Source organism: Callithrix jacchus, chromosome 14, assembly GCF_049354715.1.
Source record: "Callithrix jacchus isolate 240 chromosome 14, calJac240_pri, whole genome shotgun sequence".
Taxonomy (NCBI): Eukaryota; Metazoa; Chordata; class Mammalia; order Primates; family Cebidae; genus Callithrix; species Callithrix jacchus.
In genome coordinates this window covers 59,909,745-59,927,041 of record NC_133515.1, presented here as the reverse complement: position 1 = coordinate 59,927,041, position 17,297 = coordinate 59,909,745, and the positions used below count along the sequence as shown (strand labels likewise).

At 43.7% G+C, this 17,297-nt stretch overlaps 1 protein-coding gene across 21 annotated transcripts in view; it reads left to right on the top strand.

Moving 5' to 3' along the window:
- SPTBN1 (spectrin beta, non-erythrocytic 1) overlaps positions 1-17,297 on the top strand; it is a 216,361-nt gene that overhangs the window by 133,364 nt on the left and 65,700 nt on the right. For all 21 annotated transcript variants that reach the window (XM_002757747.6, XM_078349340.1, XM_035272578.3 and 18 more), the window contains one exon: positions 10,504-10,655. In XM_002757747.6, the coding sequence (XP_002757793.1) occupies positions 10,504-10,655 (152 nt within the window). The remainder of the gene's footprint in view (positions 1-10,503; positions 10,656-17,297) is intronic.

Sequence of the window (17,297 nt, the reverse complement as noted above, 5' to 3'; positions counted from 1 at the left end):
TTCTGACAGCATTACCGATACGCACCTAGGCTTACTTCATCCTTTCCCCTAACTGGTCAATCACCCTGGCTGCAGTTCCCATTCTGTAGAGATGAAGAGTAGCAGGTTAGTAGGCTTAGGATATGACTCCCTGTATGTGAAAGCAGTTTGGAAGTGTGCCACCCATTTTTCGTCAAATATAGTGAACAGTTACTGAGTATTTTATCATGAGGTCCTAATTCTATTTTTTTTTTTGGACACAGTTTCGCTCTTGTTACCCAGGCTGGAGTGCAATGGCGCGATCTCAGCTCACCGCAACCTCCGCCTCTTGGGTTCAGGCAATTCTCCTGCCTCAGCCTCCTGAGTAGCTGGGATTACAGGCATGTGCCACCATGCCCAGCTAATTTTTTGTATTTTTAGTAGAGACGGGGTTTCACCATATTGACCAGGATGGTCTCGATCTCTTGACCTCGTGATCCACCCGCCTCGGCCTCCCAAAGTGCTGGGATTACAGGCGTGAAACACCGCGCCCGGCCTGTTTTTGTTTTTTAAAGCATTTGCTTTTTCCTCCTGGTTTTGACACCTTACACTAGTATATTTGTTTTGTTTTTTAAAAAAAATTTTAATTTTTGTGGGTACATAGTAGGTATATATATTTAGGGGGTATGTGAAATGTTTTAATAAATAAGCATGCAATGCTTAATAATCACATCATAGAGAATGGGGTATCCATCCCTTCAAGTATTTATCCTTTGTGTTACAAACAATCCAGTTATACTCTTAGTTATTTTGAAATGTACAGTTTACTTACTATAGATTAATTCACACTGGTTTCCACCTTAGCTCTTATGTTAGAAGCAGTAGTTGTGTTACTTTGCCTATTATTTTCAGAGAAACCCCCCACCATAACCTCAACTCCCTCCACAGTCTTGGCTTCTTATGGATTGTGATTTTTACGGGGCTCACCTTGACAGAGGACTGTGACAGAGACAGGACCCTGGGGTTAGAGCCTCATTTCTCAGTTATTGTGGGTCTCCTCTGAGAGGTGTCCCTACAGTGCCTTGGTTGCCACATTGGCAAACTGGGGGTTGTGCGGCTTAGAAGAAAGACCTTCTGGAAGCTGCAGGAGGGACTGATCAGCGAATGCAACCTGTAGGTGCCAGGTCATATAGAGCTTGTGGTGGGTTTTGTAGTCTGCCGGTCAGACTGTAAGTACTAGCAGACAGTTACATATTTGCTTCACATGCTTTTGGAACAGATATTTACATGTGTGTTTTTGTCCATGAAGCAAGTTAAAAAGTTAGGAAAATGGTTTTAACTCAAGTTCTATTTTTATACAAATTAGCAAACATGAATTTAAAGCCTTCAGACTAATCTGTCACAGGGAGGACTTCAGTCAAAAGATTAGTTTCCTTCCTCTTGCTGCCTCAAGATAACAGTTGGATTCTCTGTTATCAATACAGCCAGTTGCCTGTTTCCGGCTTCCTGCTCTGTGAATTTTGTATGTTACTCATGGGAAATGATTTATTTATTATTTTCAAGCTAAGGAGCATAGGGGGACTCCACCCTACCACTATTCTTTTGTTTTGAGTTAGGATTCTTTTTTTATTCTTTATTTTAAAACAATTCAAGAATTGAACTTTCATAGATAAATGGTTAAAATTGGTGTGAATTAAGTCTTGTGACAGTTGGCCTGTTTGGGTCATGTTTAAATAATATTGTAATATGATACAATAATGTCCTAATCACACTCTTGTGTATTTTGCAACTTCACTTTACTGTACAGGTATGTGGTGGCATTTGCCCAAAGAGAAACAAAAAACAAAATTTGTCAAACAGTTTAGGTTGGCTCTCGACCCATTTTAGGCTGAATGACAGCACCACAAAATTGCATTTTTATCATATTTCAGACATTGGGGAAAAATTGCAAGAAGCAATTCAGCTGTCAGAGATTTTTAGTGCTATACATTGACAACTTAACTGCCTAGGGCCTGTCTTAGTGATTTGAAATTTCCCTCCTCCTCAACAATTTCAGTGAGACCACCACCAACAGCAAGATTTATTGAAAACCTAGTTGCTGGACACTGGAGGTTTGCTGATCATTCAACAAATGTTTATTGTGCACCTACTTTTACGTCAAGTGTATGCTAAGGCTACGTCAAGTGTATACACAGGACTAGGATTGGGCCTTTGCCTCTGAGCCAACTGCAGGTTAATTGAAGAGCTAGAACACAAGATGCATAATAAAAAGATGAGAGACCACATCCCATCAAATGATATTGCTGACATCAAATAGAAGAAGGCCTCTTGGAAGAACTCATCTTGGCTGGATCTTAAAGGAAGGGTGAGAGAAAATTGCCTTCCAGGTTAGAAGAATGATATGAGTAAAGATGGGAAAAAGCAGTGTGTAAGGTGAGAGTTCAGAGCATGAGAGTAAGACTGTTGGGTTGGAACAAAAGATGGCATGTCAGGGAAGTTCCCAGATGAAGCCAATACCTTAGGAGAGCCCATTTGGGACCTTTGAATACCAGGCTCAGAGATTTGGACTGTTTTCTGGATAGCTGGGGTCCGTTAAAGGTTTTGGTGCAGTGTTGCAACTTTGAAAAACAACTGTTTGAGGAACATGACTATGGTAGTGATGTTTAAGGTGGATTAGAATGGGGAGAGAGGCACAAGGCAGAGGAGGAGTTCAGGTGGGTCTGAAACCACCCAAATTGTGGTGAGCTTTATTCAAAACACACAAAAATACCTTATCAAAATTACTCTCTTAGCAACTGATCTTGCACTTTTTTGTAATGTCGTTTTGTTATTTTTTAACTTTTTATTTTGTATCCCCAGCTAGATTTCTAGTTCTTTGAGGGTGAGCAACCTTATCTTAGACACAGAGTTCTAGGTACAGTATGCACTTTTTAATATTTGAGCTCACTAATACTCTCAATTTCAGATTAGTCAGCTAACACAGTATTACCGATTTAAATAGTGGGGTTATGTTCATGGGGTGATTGTTTCCTCTTGCTTTGAATCTTCTCCTCAGCTTCCATCCCTGTAATTCCTTTCTTTCTTACTTTGAACCCAAGTCTACAAATAATTTAACTATATGTCTATGCAAAGCAGAAACTACACATGATTGCCATCTCTTACTTAGCGGGTAGGCCATTATTTTAGCACAATTGAAGAGCACGATAGAAAATTTTCTTGGGTTATACCTGCAGGTTTGGACTACTTGAAAAGTAAAAAGAAGATTCCTTCTCTTAAGCCAGGTATAAATTAAGTCTTTAGGGGAATAATGAATAGGGTCTTTTGACAGTTCCTGATTCTGTATTTCCCATTTTTTCCATCTAGAGATGTTCCATGCCTTCAGGTTTTCCTTTATTCTTGGCTCCCATCTCTTTCCATAACCAGAACTGTGGCATATGGTGAATATAGTTGTGTTTACCACTCTGTGCTAAGGGTATTGCAGAAAGATGCCTTACAACATTTCCATCACGCAATGCCCTTCTGCTCGTCAAAGCTATTTCTGTATCCTATAATTGACTCACACTAACAGAGTGTTCATTTTTTCAATTATAGCAAATTCTCCAGAGTAAATAAATATGGGGCTGGGTGCAGTAGCCCACACCTATAATCCTATCACTTTCAGGAGGCCAAGGTGGGAGGATCACTTGAGACCAGGAGTTAAAGATCAGCCTGGTCAACATAACGAGATCCTATTTCTACAAAAAAATGAAAACAGTAGCCTAGTGTGGTGGTGCATGCCTATAGTCCTAGCTACTTTGGAGATTGAGGTGGGAAGATTGCTTCAGCCCAGGAGTCTAAAGTCACGGTGAGCTGTAATCACAACACTTCACTCTAGCTGGGGCAAGAGACTCCTTCTCTAATAAATTCATTGGTTAATTAATTTAAAAATATAAATTGAAAAATTATATAGAAGTATTACAGCCTTTCAGTATTTATCACAGTCATTCCCTTAAAAGAAAAGTAGATCTTATGCTTCTAGAAGAAGATGATGATGGAGAGGATATTCACAACCCTTTGTTTTTAACCATTAAGCAAATGTGTTTCAAATACCTCATCCTTTTTTTCTGATACATCTTCTGAGAATTTCAAGTCATTTATTAGAAACCAAACAACAAAAGATAGTGAATCTCAGCACATGATAGGAGAAGGTGTAGCTTTGCATTTTAATCCCTCTTGCCTGACTGGAGTAGAAGAGACAGAGCCAAGTACCTCACTGCTACTGGCTGGTGACACTTAGCAGATCTTAACCCCACTGAGCCTTGGGCTTTGCTGGAGATAACTAGCATCCCACCTATCTGATAGTTGCTGTGAAGATCTAGTGAGCTTTGAGAAACTATGAAGTGCCATTTCAGGTGCATGGTGGTGTTATTGCAGACACACCATCTTATAAAATTCTGTTTGTGGGAAGGAGCAGCATAACTAGGATTTCCCATGTAACTTACTTTTTCTGGGAATCAGAATCTGATGTAAATGTTTCCACTCACATGAAGGTGGGTTTCTTGTCTCAGTAGTTTTCATTGACAGTAGTTGGCTAATTTATCTCTGCTCTTGTGGAACTACAGATTGAGCTGGTTGGATCTTCACACTCTGAACCACTTCTGGTTCCTAGGTTCTTCGGGCTTCAGGGACATTTTGGTAGAATTTGTGATCCTGAGAAGCTTATTTTGAGACCATCCTTAGGAGCTCTTCTTTATGTCTCTCACCCCTGTCTTGTCACAGAGATGACCTCATCACACTCCTCCCATGGAGGGCTGCTGGTTCTTTTTGTCCTTTTTTCACTTAGTTTTCCACTTTTCCTCCCTGGACTGCCAGAGCTGCAGCCATCCCGAGTCCTGGGTTGTGTGGTAGATAAGTGATGTCTAGGCTACTTAGCGGTTGGGGTCCTCAGGTGTGATCTTAGTTCCCATTTGTACCACGTTGGACAGCATTGCAAAGAGGGGATGGTGAGAAGTGTTTGAACTTGAAGGCCTTTACGTGGAGGAGTGAGGAGTTCTATTCTCTGTACCCTGAAGGTGGTGCAAGCCTTAGCGGGCCACGGACACAGGTCTAGTCTTGATGCAGACACCATCCTAACAGCTGGAGAGTCACCCAGTAATGCAGCAGACCCTTTACAAAATAAGGACTTGGGTTAGGATGATGAGACGATGGGTGATTTTAAGTCTTGTTTCTTGGAAACACTTTTTAAAATGTTGTGCATGAGGAATTATTGCATAGTGATTGAGAATCTGGACTCTGGAGCTAGCCTGCCTGGAGAGTTGCTAGCTCCTGCCTCATGGGGCAGTTGTGAGAATTATAAGGTACATTTGGTCCTCTGTATCTGCAGGTTCCCCATCTGTGGATTCAGCTGACAACAGATTGAAAATACTGGGAGAAAAAAATTAACAATACAACAGTACAATATAATAAAGATAAAATGAGATATGGCAACTATTTCCCAGAATTTACATCTTATTATTATAAAATAGAGATGATCTAAAGTATACAGGAAGATGTATGTCACTCATAGGCAAATACTATACCATGTTATATGAGGGACTTGATCATAAGGAGTTTGGTTTCTGAGGGAGGGCCTGGAACGAATTCCCCATAGACACTGAAGAAAGACTGTGCCTCAGACATAGTAAGTGCTCAGTGAATGCTATAACTATATTTTAATTAGAAAGAACAAGTCATTTTCTTTCCATGCAACTATTAAGCAATCTTCTGCCACACACATCCGCACATAATTTCCTCATGTTCTGGGATTTTTAAATAGCTGGGCCAAGTGTTGAGGAAGGAATTCTTTGAAAGAAAACTTGATTTAGATAACGTATAAAGGTTTGTTCAGTCCTGAGGTTATACAATTCCATGACCCTCTGGTAAGTTTTGTTGTTGTTGTTCTTATTGTTTTGAGACAGAGTTTTGCTCTTGTTGCCAAGGCTGGAGTGCAATGGCGCAATCTTGGTTCACTGCAACCTTTTTCTTCTGAATTCAAGCCTCACAATGTAATCCCGCCTCACAAGTAGCTGGAATTACAGGTGTGTGCCACCACACCTGACTACTTTTGTATTTTTGGTAGAAACAGGGTTTCACCAGGTTGATCAGTCTGGTCTGGAACTCCTGACCTCAGGAGATCCACCTGTTTTGGCCTCCCAAAGTGCTGGGATTACAGGCGTAAGCCTTTGCACCTAGCCAATTTCTTAAATGATTTGAATTAATGAGACTGTTTCTTTGCTGGAGAAAGTGAGAGGGAACTAATTTAGAGCAGTTACAACACTGAACGTCTTGATGTACACTTTACCTCCTCTTGTTTGGTGCTGGGGAGTCTTTAGATGAGTCCTTACAATATGTAATCTTAGTAAAATATGGGAGGGTAGGGGCAAATACAACTGAGAGATGCCCCCAAGGGGCAGGGGCATAGAGGTGCTTGTTCCTTGGAGATACCACTTACCAAGTTTTGGGCAGAGCTGTATGGGAACCTACCCAAGCCAACATCAGGTTTAGCTGCATCAGCTTCTTAGGGAAGACTTCATAACAGTAATACAAGGCCCAGAAAAGGTAAAAGGAGAACAGAAATGGTGTGAGGCACAAAAGTGCCCACCTCACATCACCCCAGACCTGGCCTGCCCTGGCTCCCTGCTGCTCCTCTGCCCTGCAGAGGGCATGCCCTTTGTGGCATGACTGGGCCTGAAGGCAGGGCATTTCTGCTGCCTTTGAGCTGACCTGCAGATCATCAAAGAGGATGATGAAAGAATAGCAACCCAACTTGGGAAGTGTTCTCTGGAGAGTGTCTTTGAGACAAGTGCCAGCTCCAGTTGGTGTCAGCCCGGAATGCTTGAACCAAGCTTTCTCAACCAGGTACTGCTGTCATTTTGGGCCAGTTAATTCTTTGTTGTGGGAGCTATCCTGTGTACTGTAGGATGTTTAGCAGCATCCTGGGCTTCTGCCCTCTAAATGCCAGTAGCATCTACCACTGAGTCATGACCATCAAAAATGCCCATAGACACTGCCAAATTGCTAAATGTGCCGAGGAAGCAAAATTGCCCCTGCTGGAGAATCTTGGGTCTAAATAACGAAACTAGTATGGAGTTTGTAAGTGCTACCTTCTCGTATCACCACGGTTGCCTCATGCTCATAGGGCTGGAAGTCGGCTCACTGCCTTTTGCTGTCCTGACACCTCCTCATGCGGCTAGGCCCAGTCACAGCAGCTTGAGCTTGGAAACACTCCTGGATTGCCTTTCATTGTCAGTGCCAAGGGCCTCCTGCTCCTCCTCAGACGCCTGGCCTATCTTCCCCAGCCTTGCTGGGTGAGGAGTGCAGGGGTGATGTCATTGTGCCTTCCCAGGAAGAGTGGAACAAAGGAGGGAGTCCCCAAGGACATGCAGCCTCATCCTCTACTGAGCAACTGGGTGGATTTCTTTCCCCCTCTGTCTCCCTCCTTCCGGCTTCAGAAGTATTTGTTATTCAGCAGGCTCTCCATTGTAAGAGGACACTCTAGTTGGCTGGGGCTTTCTGTATCTCTATTGAGTCTGTTTCCTGCCCCTTGTGTGTCATGAGGGTGTTGATTCTGGTCTGGTCCAGAATCTTCTGGATGGAATCTTCTGTGTCTTTTCCAGTATGGGGGTGTGAGCCCGAGGAACTTAGATCCTGTGTGATTTTTCCAGCACTCTTGTATTTCCTGGGGCCTGCTCCTGGCTCTGTGAGGAGAGTTAGAGGGAGAATAGGAAGAGAAGGCAGGAATGCAAGAGCTTATTTTTTTATTTTTGACGTCTCTTCCTCCTCTTTCTTCCCATCTTCATTGAGTTTCTAAGGACCATGGAGGCCCTGGGGAGCTCTCGCGGCACAGATCTCAAAGTCTGTTTGGTTTCAGCTCTGTTCTCTCTGCACCCACCCGTGACCTCTTCATTTGTCTCTCTATGGGGAGGAGGGTTGGAGTTGGGCTGTAGCTCTTTAGGACAGGGCACTAAGGAAGTGTTTTGACTGTTGTTTCTGGCAAATTCTCAGAGTTTCCTTGTAAAGGAACCTGTTAATTCAAAACCTGAAAGAAGTCGGGGGGCTCCTTTGATGAGGGATTCACCCAAAAGCATCAAAGTTGGCTGAGGAACACATTTTATGCTTGTTTATTTAGAAATACTTTAATTCAAGCAGCTCTTCATTTTGATCTTGCTTGCTAGCTTCGTTAAAGACGTTGTCTGACTCCACTATAAGGCATAAAGGATATTTTAATTTAAAAAAATTTTATTAATCCTAAATACATATGAACTAGGAGTTACTTGCCTCCTTGATAAGAGGCCATCTGTGAAATGCACCTTACATATTCTGCTCTAGACCTGCTTTTTCAGAACGGCCAAGCTTAGCCCTAGAATTACAGCTCCTGAGTCACTGTAGTAAAGTTGCCATCCATCACAATGATTTCATGATCAATAATGCATGTGGTCTTTTCTGTGGGACCTATTGTGATGTTATTGGTGCAGCTCCTTCTCCAGTGTGCAGCCTGCCCCTCACTGTCTTTTACTCCTTCCCCTAATCCTGTCCTTTTTGATTCTGTGTTTCTGGTTAGCGTTGTCCCTGGAGAAGGGCCCTCCTTCTGTCTAGATGGGTAGTTCCTTTTGGGAGAGGCCGGACATCGAGGAGCAGCTGACTGTAGCAGGTGGCCGGGGATCTTGGCAGGTCCCCCAGCTGACTCTCCTGCCAGGTCGGCAACTGTAAAACCTCACCCAGTGTCATCTCTGCCTCAGTCCCTCCCTGTGGTGGGGTGGTGGAGGCTCAGCAAAGCCTTCAGACAGACCTTCCCAGGATGTTGGGCTGTTTGCTGTCCTTCTGGCCAGCCTGGGAATCCAGTACTCTCTAGCCACCGGGCGCATGACTTAATAGCAAGGGTGGCTTTTTAGTTGACACCCCAACTCAGTGGTTTTGAAATACATGCCAAATTGTTGAGCTATCTGCTTTTTTTTTTTTGTAGATTCATGCATAATCATTTTTGTAGTTTGGGTTTGCGCTAGGAGTAGGTCTTAGATTCTTGGCATAAATTCATGCTGGTGGAACTAGAGATATAGGGTGTGTAACATAGAGAACAGAGTCAGAGAGTATGTGTGTGAGTCCAGGGCACATTATGTGGATGTCTGTTAAAGGTCTTCTGCAACCTATGTTTAGAACATTCTGCAGAGGCAAGAAGTTTGGAAGCCTATTTGTATGGTATGTGAAGGTCAGTTCTGGGCAAATATGTCTAGAGTTTTATACTTTAAATTGGACAGAATTTGATTACTGAGCCTTGAAAAACCTAACACTGTTTCCTGGATGACTTGAATGTACAACAATCATGCTTTAGACCATAAATCAGCAGTTGTCTTTTCAGCAAATGATTGCAGCATGGAGATGATAGTTGTCTTCTCCTTTTATAGATGAGAACATTGAATCCTGTGATGAAGCACAGTTTTGTTGAAACCCTGGGCCTAGACCCTGTTTTCCCTATGCATGCAAAGACTTCCTGATGCCTGCTATGTCTTTGCAGGCATCTACCACATTTTCTTTCTTTTCTTTTTCTTTTTTTTTTTTTGAGACAGAGTTTTGCTCTTGTCGCCCAGGCAGGAGTGCAATGATGCGATCTCAGCTTACTGCAACCTCCACTTCCCAGGTTCAAATGATTTTCCTGCCTCAGCCTCCCGAGTAGCTGGGACTACAGGCATGTACCACTACGCCTAGCTAATTTTGCATTTTTAGTAGAGACAGGGTTTTCATGTTCGTCAGGCTGGTCTCAAACTCCCGACCTTAGGTGATCCACCCACCTCAGCTTCCCAAAGTGCTGGGAATACAGGTGTGAGCCATCGCGCCCGGCCTGCGTGCCATTTTCTTTGTTGTTCATGGTGTGTGACTTAGCAGGTCAAGGGGGTCATTGCAAATCAAGGTCATGAGTGAATTTATCTTGTCCAGTGTTGCCTAATCCTTTGTAGGTGAGGGAAGCAGTTTTCTGCTGTCTCCTGAGATTTCTTACCCTATACCCTTTCGCATACTCACCTTTTGGAAGAATAATAGCTGTAAGATGTACATTGGAAGCTTTACCAGTGAAGTATAATGGTATTGGCGGGACTGCAAAGGACCCTGGTGTCACCTACATCCTGTTGCCTCTTCAGCAGGGATGAGAGAAAAGAAAGGGGAGCAAAGGATGTTCTGCTGGCAGGTGTACCAGGGCACTCACATGTTTAAGAATTGGACAGTTCCTACACAGATACTCCTTGACTTACAAGGTTATATCCCAATAAACTCATTGTACGGTTAAAAAGTTGTAAGTGGAACCATCAATAATCAGTGTTCTTCCTTCTCAAAGACATGACTGCAGTTAAGGGGCGCTAAGTGGAGGTGTCCTTGGAGTTCAGTTTTGCAGACTGATCTTCCTCTAGCTGGGATCTTGTGGCCCTGCTGGCATGTGCCTGCTCCTGCCAGTGAATTTATCTTGTCCAGTGTTGCCTAATCCTTTGTAGGTGAGGGAAGCTGTGGTCAGTGGTAAAACAAATTCTACTCTGCTTGCAGATGAGCGTGAAGCCGTGCAGAAGAAGACCTTCACCAAGTGGGTCAATTCCCACCTTGCCCGAGTATCTTGCCGGATCACAGACCTGTACACCGATCTTCGAGATGGACGGATGCTCATCAAGCTGCTGGAGGTCCTCTCTGGAGAGAGGCTGGTGAGTTACGATGTGAAGAAGTGCCAGGCATTGTCAGTGGGAAAATATTTTTGAAAAATCAAGTGTGGACCTGTCTCCTGTGGAATTCTTCAATTAATGATTGATAGTTTTGAGGAGAGTCTTGAGAAGGGAGTTGAGAGCTTCAGGGAAAGCGTCAGTGTCACATTTCGAGCTGGGTGATGTTCTTGAGCTGTAATAAAGCTGCTTCTTTCTGGTAATTTGCAAGGTTACTACCTTTGGTCAGGAAGAACTTGGCTGGGGTCCCTGTTAAACAGGACATGGTGCTGGAATTTGAAGGGCCAGGCTTGGGCGCTGGCTTTAAGGTGAAACTGTGTCCCACATGAGATGATGGAATGTTTTCTAAATTTGCGTCTTTCTGGTTGTCTGGAAAATCTGAGCTGCCATCTTAAGCTGGCAAGCATTGAATTCAGTGGTCTCTGACTTCTGTTTTCTTCCCTGAATGCTTTTTATTTTGGGGGTGGAGGGAGAGGCTGGAGTTTTGTCGTCTGCTTGGGAACAGAGCTTCTGATGAATTCACCTGGCCTTTTCAGGCAGGAAAGCTGTCAGCCTGCAGTGAAATTTATATCCTCAATCTGTTTCCCAAAGCTGCCTCGGCTCTTTCTGATGTGACTTTTGTTTCTGTACCTTAAACCAAAGAAGCTTAAACAAGTCACTGTGACTGATCCAACAGGTTTTGTCTCGCCTTGGTTTGAAAATGGTTGCTGTGTCCTCCTAGAGCACATGTAGTGCCATAGGTGGAGGTGGGGCTGAGCCAGAAGCCAACACCCAGGGATGGAGACCACATCTGCACTGACATCACCAGGAAAATATGATGCTGGCGGTTGGCAGGGCTGCTAGAAAGCCTTATTTTTAACTTGATCTCCACCCTCTAGCTTGCCAGCCACAGTTGGCCTGTATGCAGACCAGCCCCACACCTCTGACCACAGGCAAGGGTCTAAACTTGTACCTTGTCCTACTTTATCAGCCCACAGACAGAACTGCCTCTTTGAGACTGAGTAAAAATGGAGGGAGAAGAGTATTCTTTTCCCTGCCCTTCTATTCAAGAACAGGTATCTCCATTCTTGAACAGGTATTCAAGAAGATAGTGAAGCCCTGTCTTCTCTGTAGTCTCGTCCATGCTCTTTGTTCCCTGAGCATGTAGGTCTTATGGCCTCATTTTCTGTGAGGGTTTGTGGGTCACACTAGACAAACTAGATAAGCAAAGGAGGTCCCTGCTCAAAACCATGATGGCCATAAGAAGGCAGTTGGTTTGTGGTGTGGGGGTGAGGGAGTGGGCCTACATGGGGAGTTTGAACAGGCCATTTATTGCATTTTTATTTGTTTTTCTGAAGTGAGTCTTGTTTGAGAGCCTAGACTAGAATTATTGTGATATGCAGCTTTAAATACAATTTTTATAGCCAGACTTTCTTTGTCTACCTTTCAACCTTTTTTTGTTTCTTAGTGTTTAACTTAGTATGATTATTTATTGATTTTTTTTTTGTGGGGGTGGGGAATGATGTTTTGAAAGTAGCTTAAAAAAAGAATCCTTAAAGGTCACATGGATAGGAATTAGTTTGAACATTTATATTTGTTCCAGTAGGGTCCAGTTTTCTAGACTGTAGGGAGTAAATTGTTTGCCTTTAAAAACCCATAATTATTTTATACCAAGAAGATTGTGTCTTTGATAATGTCCACATAATAAATGGGATCAGTCCTATTGCCATTTATATTGCACAGGGCATCAAAACTATAAGTAGGGAGAAGAAAACAAGCAGTAAAGCATAATTCGTAGATGTGTGTGATTATCTCCCACTCCTCTTCATCTGCGAGCAATGAGTTTTTTTGTGGCAATCCAGAGACCTAGGAGAGTAAGGATGAAGAAGATGGTACAGTGGTTACCATCTCCAGCCTCTTAGGCAGTTGGTATCAGTAGTTTTACAGAACTTTGTAAAGCCCCAAGTGCCAAGTATTACCCATTCTTCACAGCCAACCTGGTTTATACAGGTTGGCCAGTCTGATTTTCTTATTCCAAAAATAAAGATACCAGAGCTTGTGTGCTCTAAAGCTCTTGTTCATCTAGACTGGAGATTTTAAGTCTCTTTGGCCCGTGGTCTGTTTGGTTCATGAAACTTCCTGTAAAGAGAAAACACCACACACTGCCTTTGGCTGGGGAGGTTGCCAAGGCCTCAAGTTAAAGATCCTCCCTGTATGAGACCTCCATGAGAGCTTGCCCCAAAGGTTCCTTGCACATTGAGATTCCAGAGCTAATGAGGTGGTTAGAGCTCCCAGGCCTGGGTAAATGAATGTCCCCAGCTAAGTTTGTTATCAGATAGCAGTAGCTGGGCTTTCTGTATCAGTGGTCCAAAACCCTGGGTTATATAAACATTTGTACTCTCTGAAGCCCAGTCTTTGTCAGCCAGCATTTTAGCCCCAGCACTTAACCACCAGCTTGGCAGTAGGCAGCAGATAAATGTTTGAGGGACTAGGTGATTTAATTTACTTTATTAATAGATTCTTAGAGCCAGTTCCTTTACAGAGGAGGAAATTGTGTATGTGTACATTACTGAGTGAAGTTCAAAGAAACATTAGTTTAATGACCCAGACAATTCCACCCTCACCCCACCCTAGATTTTGGCTCAATAATACTTGAGTTAAATATGAGCAAGTTTTATGTAGGCATTTTTGTTGTTAAGGAACTTGATTTTGAACTAACTCGGGAACATCAGAAGGCAGTGATCCCTGGTCCTGGCCTGGTCATGATCTGTGTCCAGAAGTGTCTGCTCCCTCTCTGCTTCATAGAGCAGTAAGAAGACTGAGGGCTGGGCCAGGAAGCTTCTGCTAGTTAGGATTGAATTGATTAGAAACAAAACTATTATTTTCTCATTTGTTATCCTGAAATCACTATGGTCTATAGCTCTCTGTAAAGGTCTCACTTGAAAAATCCCTTAAAAATACAGACTCACTCTTTACTTTATTGTCAGATTGGCAGATTAAAGTGTGAGCACAGAACCTGTGCTGGCCACTTAGTAATTAGGCCTATATCTCAGCACCAGACTAGAATGAGACCTGAGGGGTGAAGGTTTACCCTGTAGCAGCACTGACATGTGGAGAGAGAGGAGCCCCCGGCATATCAGGCCTGCACTTTGGAGGTGATGTTCTGCCTACAGCTCATAACCTACTTTAGACGCTCGCCTTGCCTGCCACCTCCCTTCATGGGCATCTGCAGTGAAGAATGGTTCTCACTATGGTGGCCAGTTTTCTGCCTTGCTCCTGCCAGACTTAAGCCCTCACCTCTGACTGAGATAGAGTGAGGTTTTCCAAACACCTCTGCCCTTCCCCAAACACCACCAAGTCAGTTATCACTGGTTTTTCCTTGCCTGTTGTTTCCTGATGTTCTGTATCCTGTCTTCTTACTCACTCTATCAATCAGTCTCTGAGAAAGCAACAGAAAAGTATGTGCATGTGTGTGTGTCCCCACCATTAATTTCAAAACAGGCTGAGCTAGGTGGAGAAGATATATTTAACATGAGATTTGTTAAGCCTTAAATCCCACATTGAACTGCTCGTGAGTTTTTTCATAAAGCCTTTGTTAAGAAAACCATACTGGTACATATTGTTTATTGAAACAGTGTTTGTGGACTGGCCATGGAACGTAGCCAGGGTTTTTAAAAACATCATTTGTATGGGAGAATTTACCTTTGCTTTAAACAGCCAGCCACAGAACTCCTCCATTAAATGGGGGCTAATCACACAAACTCGAAAAGTGAACTAAGAGTGCTAAGTACCACATGATAAAGTGCCAGATGAATGGCCCCGAGCCCTAGAGTTCAGAGGGGAAATGAGCCCTCTGGATGGGATGTCAAGAGACCTTAGTAGGTTGGTGGGGTTCCAGCTGGGTTCAAGAGGAGAGCTTCATAGGCAGGGCAGCCATAGTGTGAAAGCTCAGTTTGGACTAAGTGAAGAGAGCATTTGGAGGTATTAGGCATCAGGGACTGGCATAGGGCAAGTTTCCCAACTAAACCGGAGGGGACTTTTTGAAAGGGGTGGTGATGGTAACTTCCCTGTCACTTGTGTTTACAGAGTACTCTCTTACTCTTTTCTCATTCAGTTCTTACAGTCTAATGAAGTGGGCAGCTGTTACCCCTGTTTTATAGAATACAGTTACCAGTAACTTACCAAGGCCAGTGCTGCTAATAGGCGATACAGTGTGGACTGCAGCCCACCTTGCTGACTCTTGAGTGGCTCCTTTCCCAGGGAGCCCTTAGAAGTGTGTCCCAACTAGGGACAAGACAGGCAGGAAGTTATGGGACACAGTGTGGTGTTCCCTGATTAATTCTAATTGGGCAAAATAACTAATACTCTTCTGAAAGCTCTGAGTTTCATGTGTTGGAAGGAGTTTGGGGACTAGTGTGAAATGAGTTTGGCTTTGTAGCATATTAGAAGGAATTTTGGAATTAGTGCTTCCCATCCTACCCTGTGTGTTCAGTATAGGCCTTTTGTGTAAATGTGTATAGCAAAAATATATTTTTAATTAAAAGACAAAAACATAAGCAAGCACCTGTCACACTGGTTTACCGAGATCTGTGTCTTTTCTCTATTTCCTCTTCACCTCAACAAGAGATCAGCAGGCATTTTAGACTTCTGCTTGGGTGCTAGTGAGTCCTTTACCCTGCAACACCCTGTAGACAGTATTCTGTAGCTAGAAGTAACTTTAGTGGCCACCATGTTAAATCCCCTTACTTTGTAGATACGGTAAGTCAGGGAAAATAAGTGACTGGCAAGGCCACCCAGCTGGGGTATGGCAGGTCTAGGCCTGATTGGCCTCACCCAGGGCTGTGCTCTGTCCAGCACCACAACCCTTGGTGAGTTGTCACTTCAGGTAGCTGCAGGGTTGTGTTGGATAATTACAGAGAAAGAGGGAGTGGGGAGTACCGAGGTGGAACAGGGCATCGCAGCACCTCAGAGACCTCCTAAAGCACCCTGCCAGAACCCCTCCCCTGTATCTTCCTCCCCTATTCAAAAAAGAGGACAAATTGGCTACCAGAAATGTTTTTTTCTCCTTTTCCATCTCTGAACTGACAAAACCATTGCCGTTGTGATTACTCCATAGTTCTGCAAATCCTGACACCTTGCAGAGTGTACCTGACCCAAACTCAAGGCTTGGTGGGTAGTTGGGGCAGAGCCAACAACCCAGGAAGAACCACCCAGCTCCCTCCTTCCTCTCTAAGGGTTTTGGGTCCATGCAGGGGAATTTGCCCAAGTTTGTACGGCTTCTTAGGCAGGGCCTGGACTGGATTCACTGCTCTAATAAGCAATTAGAGTTATGTTTTCAGATCCTAGAGGTGATTATGCAGCCCCGTAAGTTTCCTCTCCTCTTTTAGAGTGAGAAAGAAGATGGGTCTGGGATGGAGGTATGGTTGGTAAAGGTTTAGGACTAGACAGGACCTTGGGACGAGGAAACAGGAAAAGCGCCTGTGAAAAAACACAGGAACACACGGACTGTAGTGTGAGGGGAAGGGAAGCTTGTTAAAATGATTTAAAGCAGGATCAGTAAAAATAGGCATTTCCTCAGAGGAACTGCTCCCTGACCGCAGAGCCCCCGATAGTCCTGTGAGTCTGATATCGACCCTTGTCCCCACATTCAGGGTGTTTCAGAAGTGATTGATACAGGACAAGCTGGGCACGGTGACTCACACCTGTAATCCCAGCACTTTGGGAGGCTGAGGCAGGTGGATCACTTAAGGTTAGGAGTTTGAGACCAGCCTGACCAACATGGATAAACCCCATCTCTACTAAAAATACAAAAAAAAAAAATGATCTGGGCGTGGTGGCACATGCATATAATCTCAGCTATTTAGGAGGCTGAGGCAGGACAATCGCTTGAATTTGGGAGGCGGAGGTTGCGGTGACCCAAGATCGTGCCATTGTACTCCAGCCTAGGAAACAAGCATGAAACTCTGTCTCAAAAAAAAAAAAAAAAAAAAAAGCGTCACAGGACAGAAGTGCACATGCTGCTGTGGGGACGGACACATGCCGCACTAGGAATCTGATGGCCAGTAATGGAGGCAAGACAGAGGATGCTCCTTTCTTTGGCAGAATTAGCCACTCTTGGGGCAGGCTTCAGAAGGTGTTTACTGCTGAGAGGTGCCCCCTCTGCCTGCTCCATTGTGTTTAATTTTCTCTATTGTTACCTCTTCTTCCTTTTGAGAAGACAAAATTTGGCAATATAAAAATAGCTCTTTTAAAAAATGAAAACCAGCCACCAGATGGGAACTGAGTCCTTTAGTTCCTTTCACATGGAAGCGTATACCCCTCTTCCCTGTATCCTGGGTTTTTCCTGTAGTGTAAAGAGGACAGGCTTTGAGTCCTGGTTCACCATCTACTAACTAGCTGGTAGATTGCTTCATGTCTCTGAGCCACTGTGTCTTCATCTATAAGATGACAGGAATAGTAATTATTGTAATGCAGGGTTACTGTGAGGATTAGATGGTATCACAGCTGTCAACCAGCTGGCGGGGAGAAGTGAACACACAGTAGTTGCTCAGTAAATGGCAGTTAAGAATTTTTAGATCTTGGGAGCTTTAAAGTTTATATGACCCCCATGTTTCTATGGGTAGCTCTGTGAGATCATGATCACCTCTT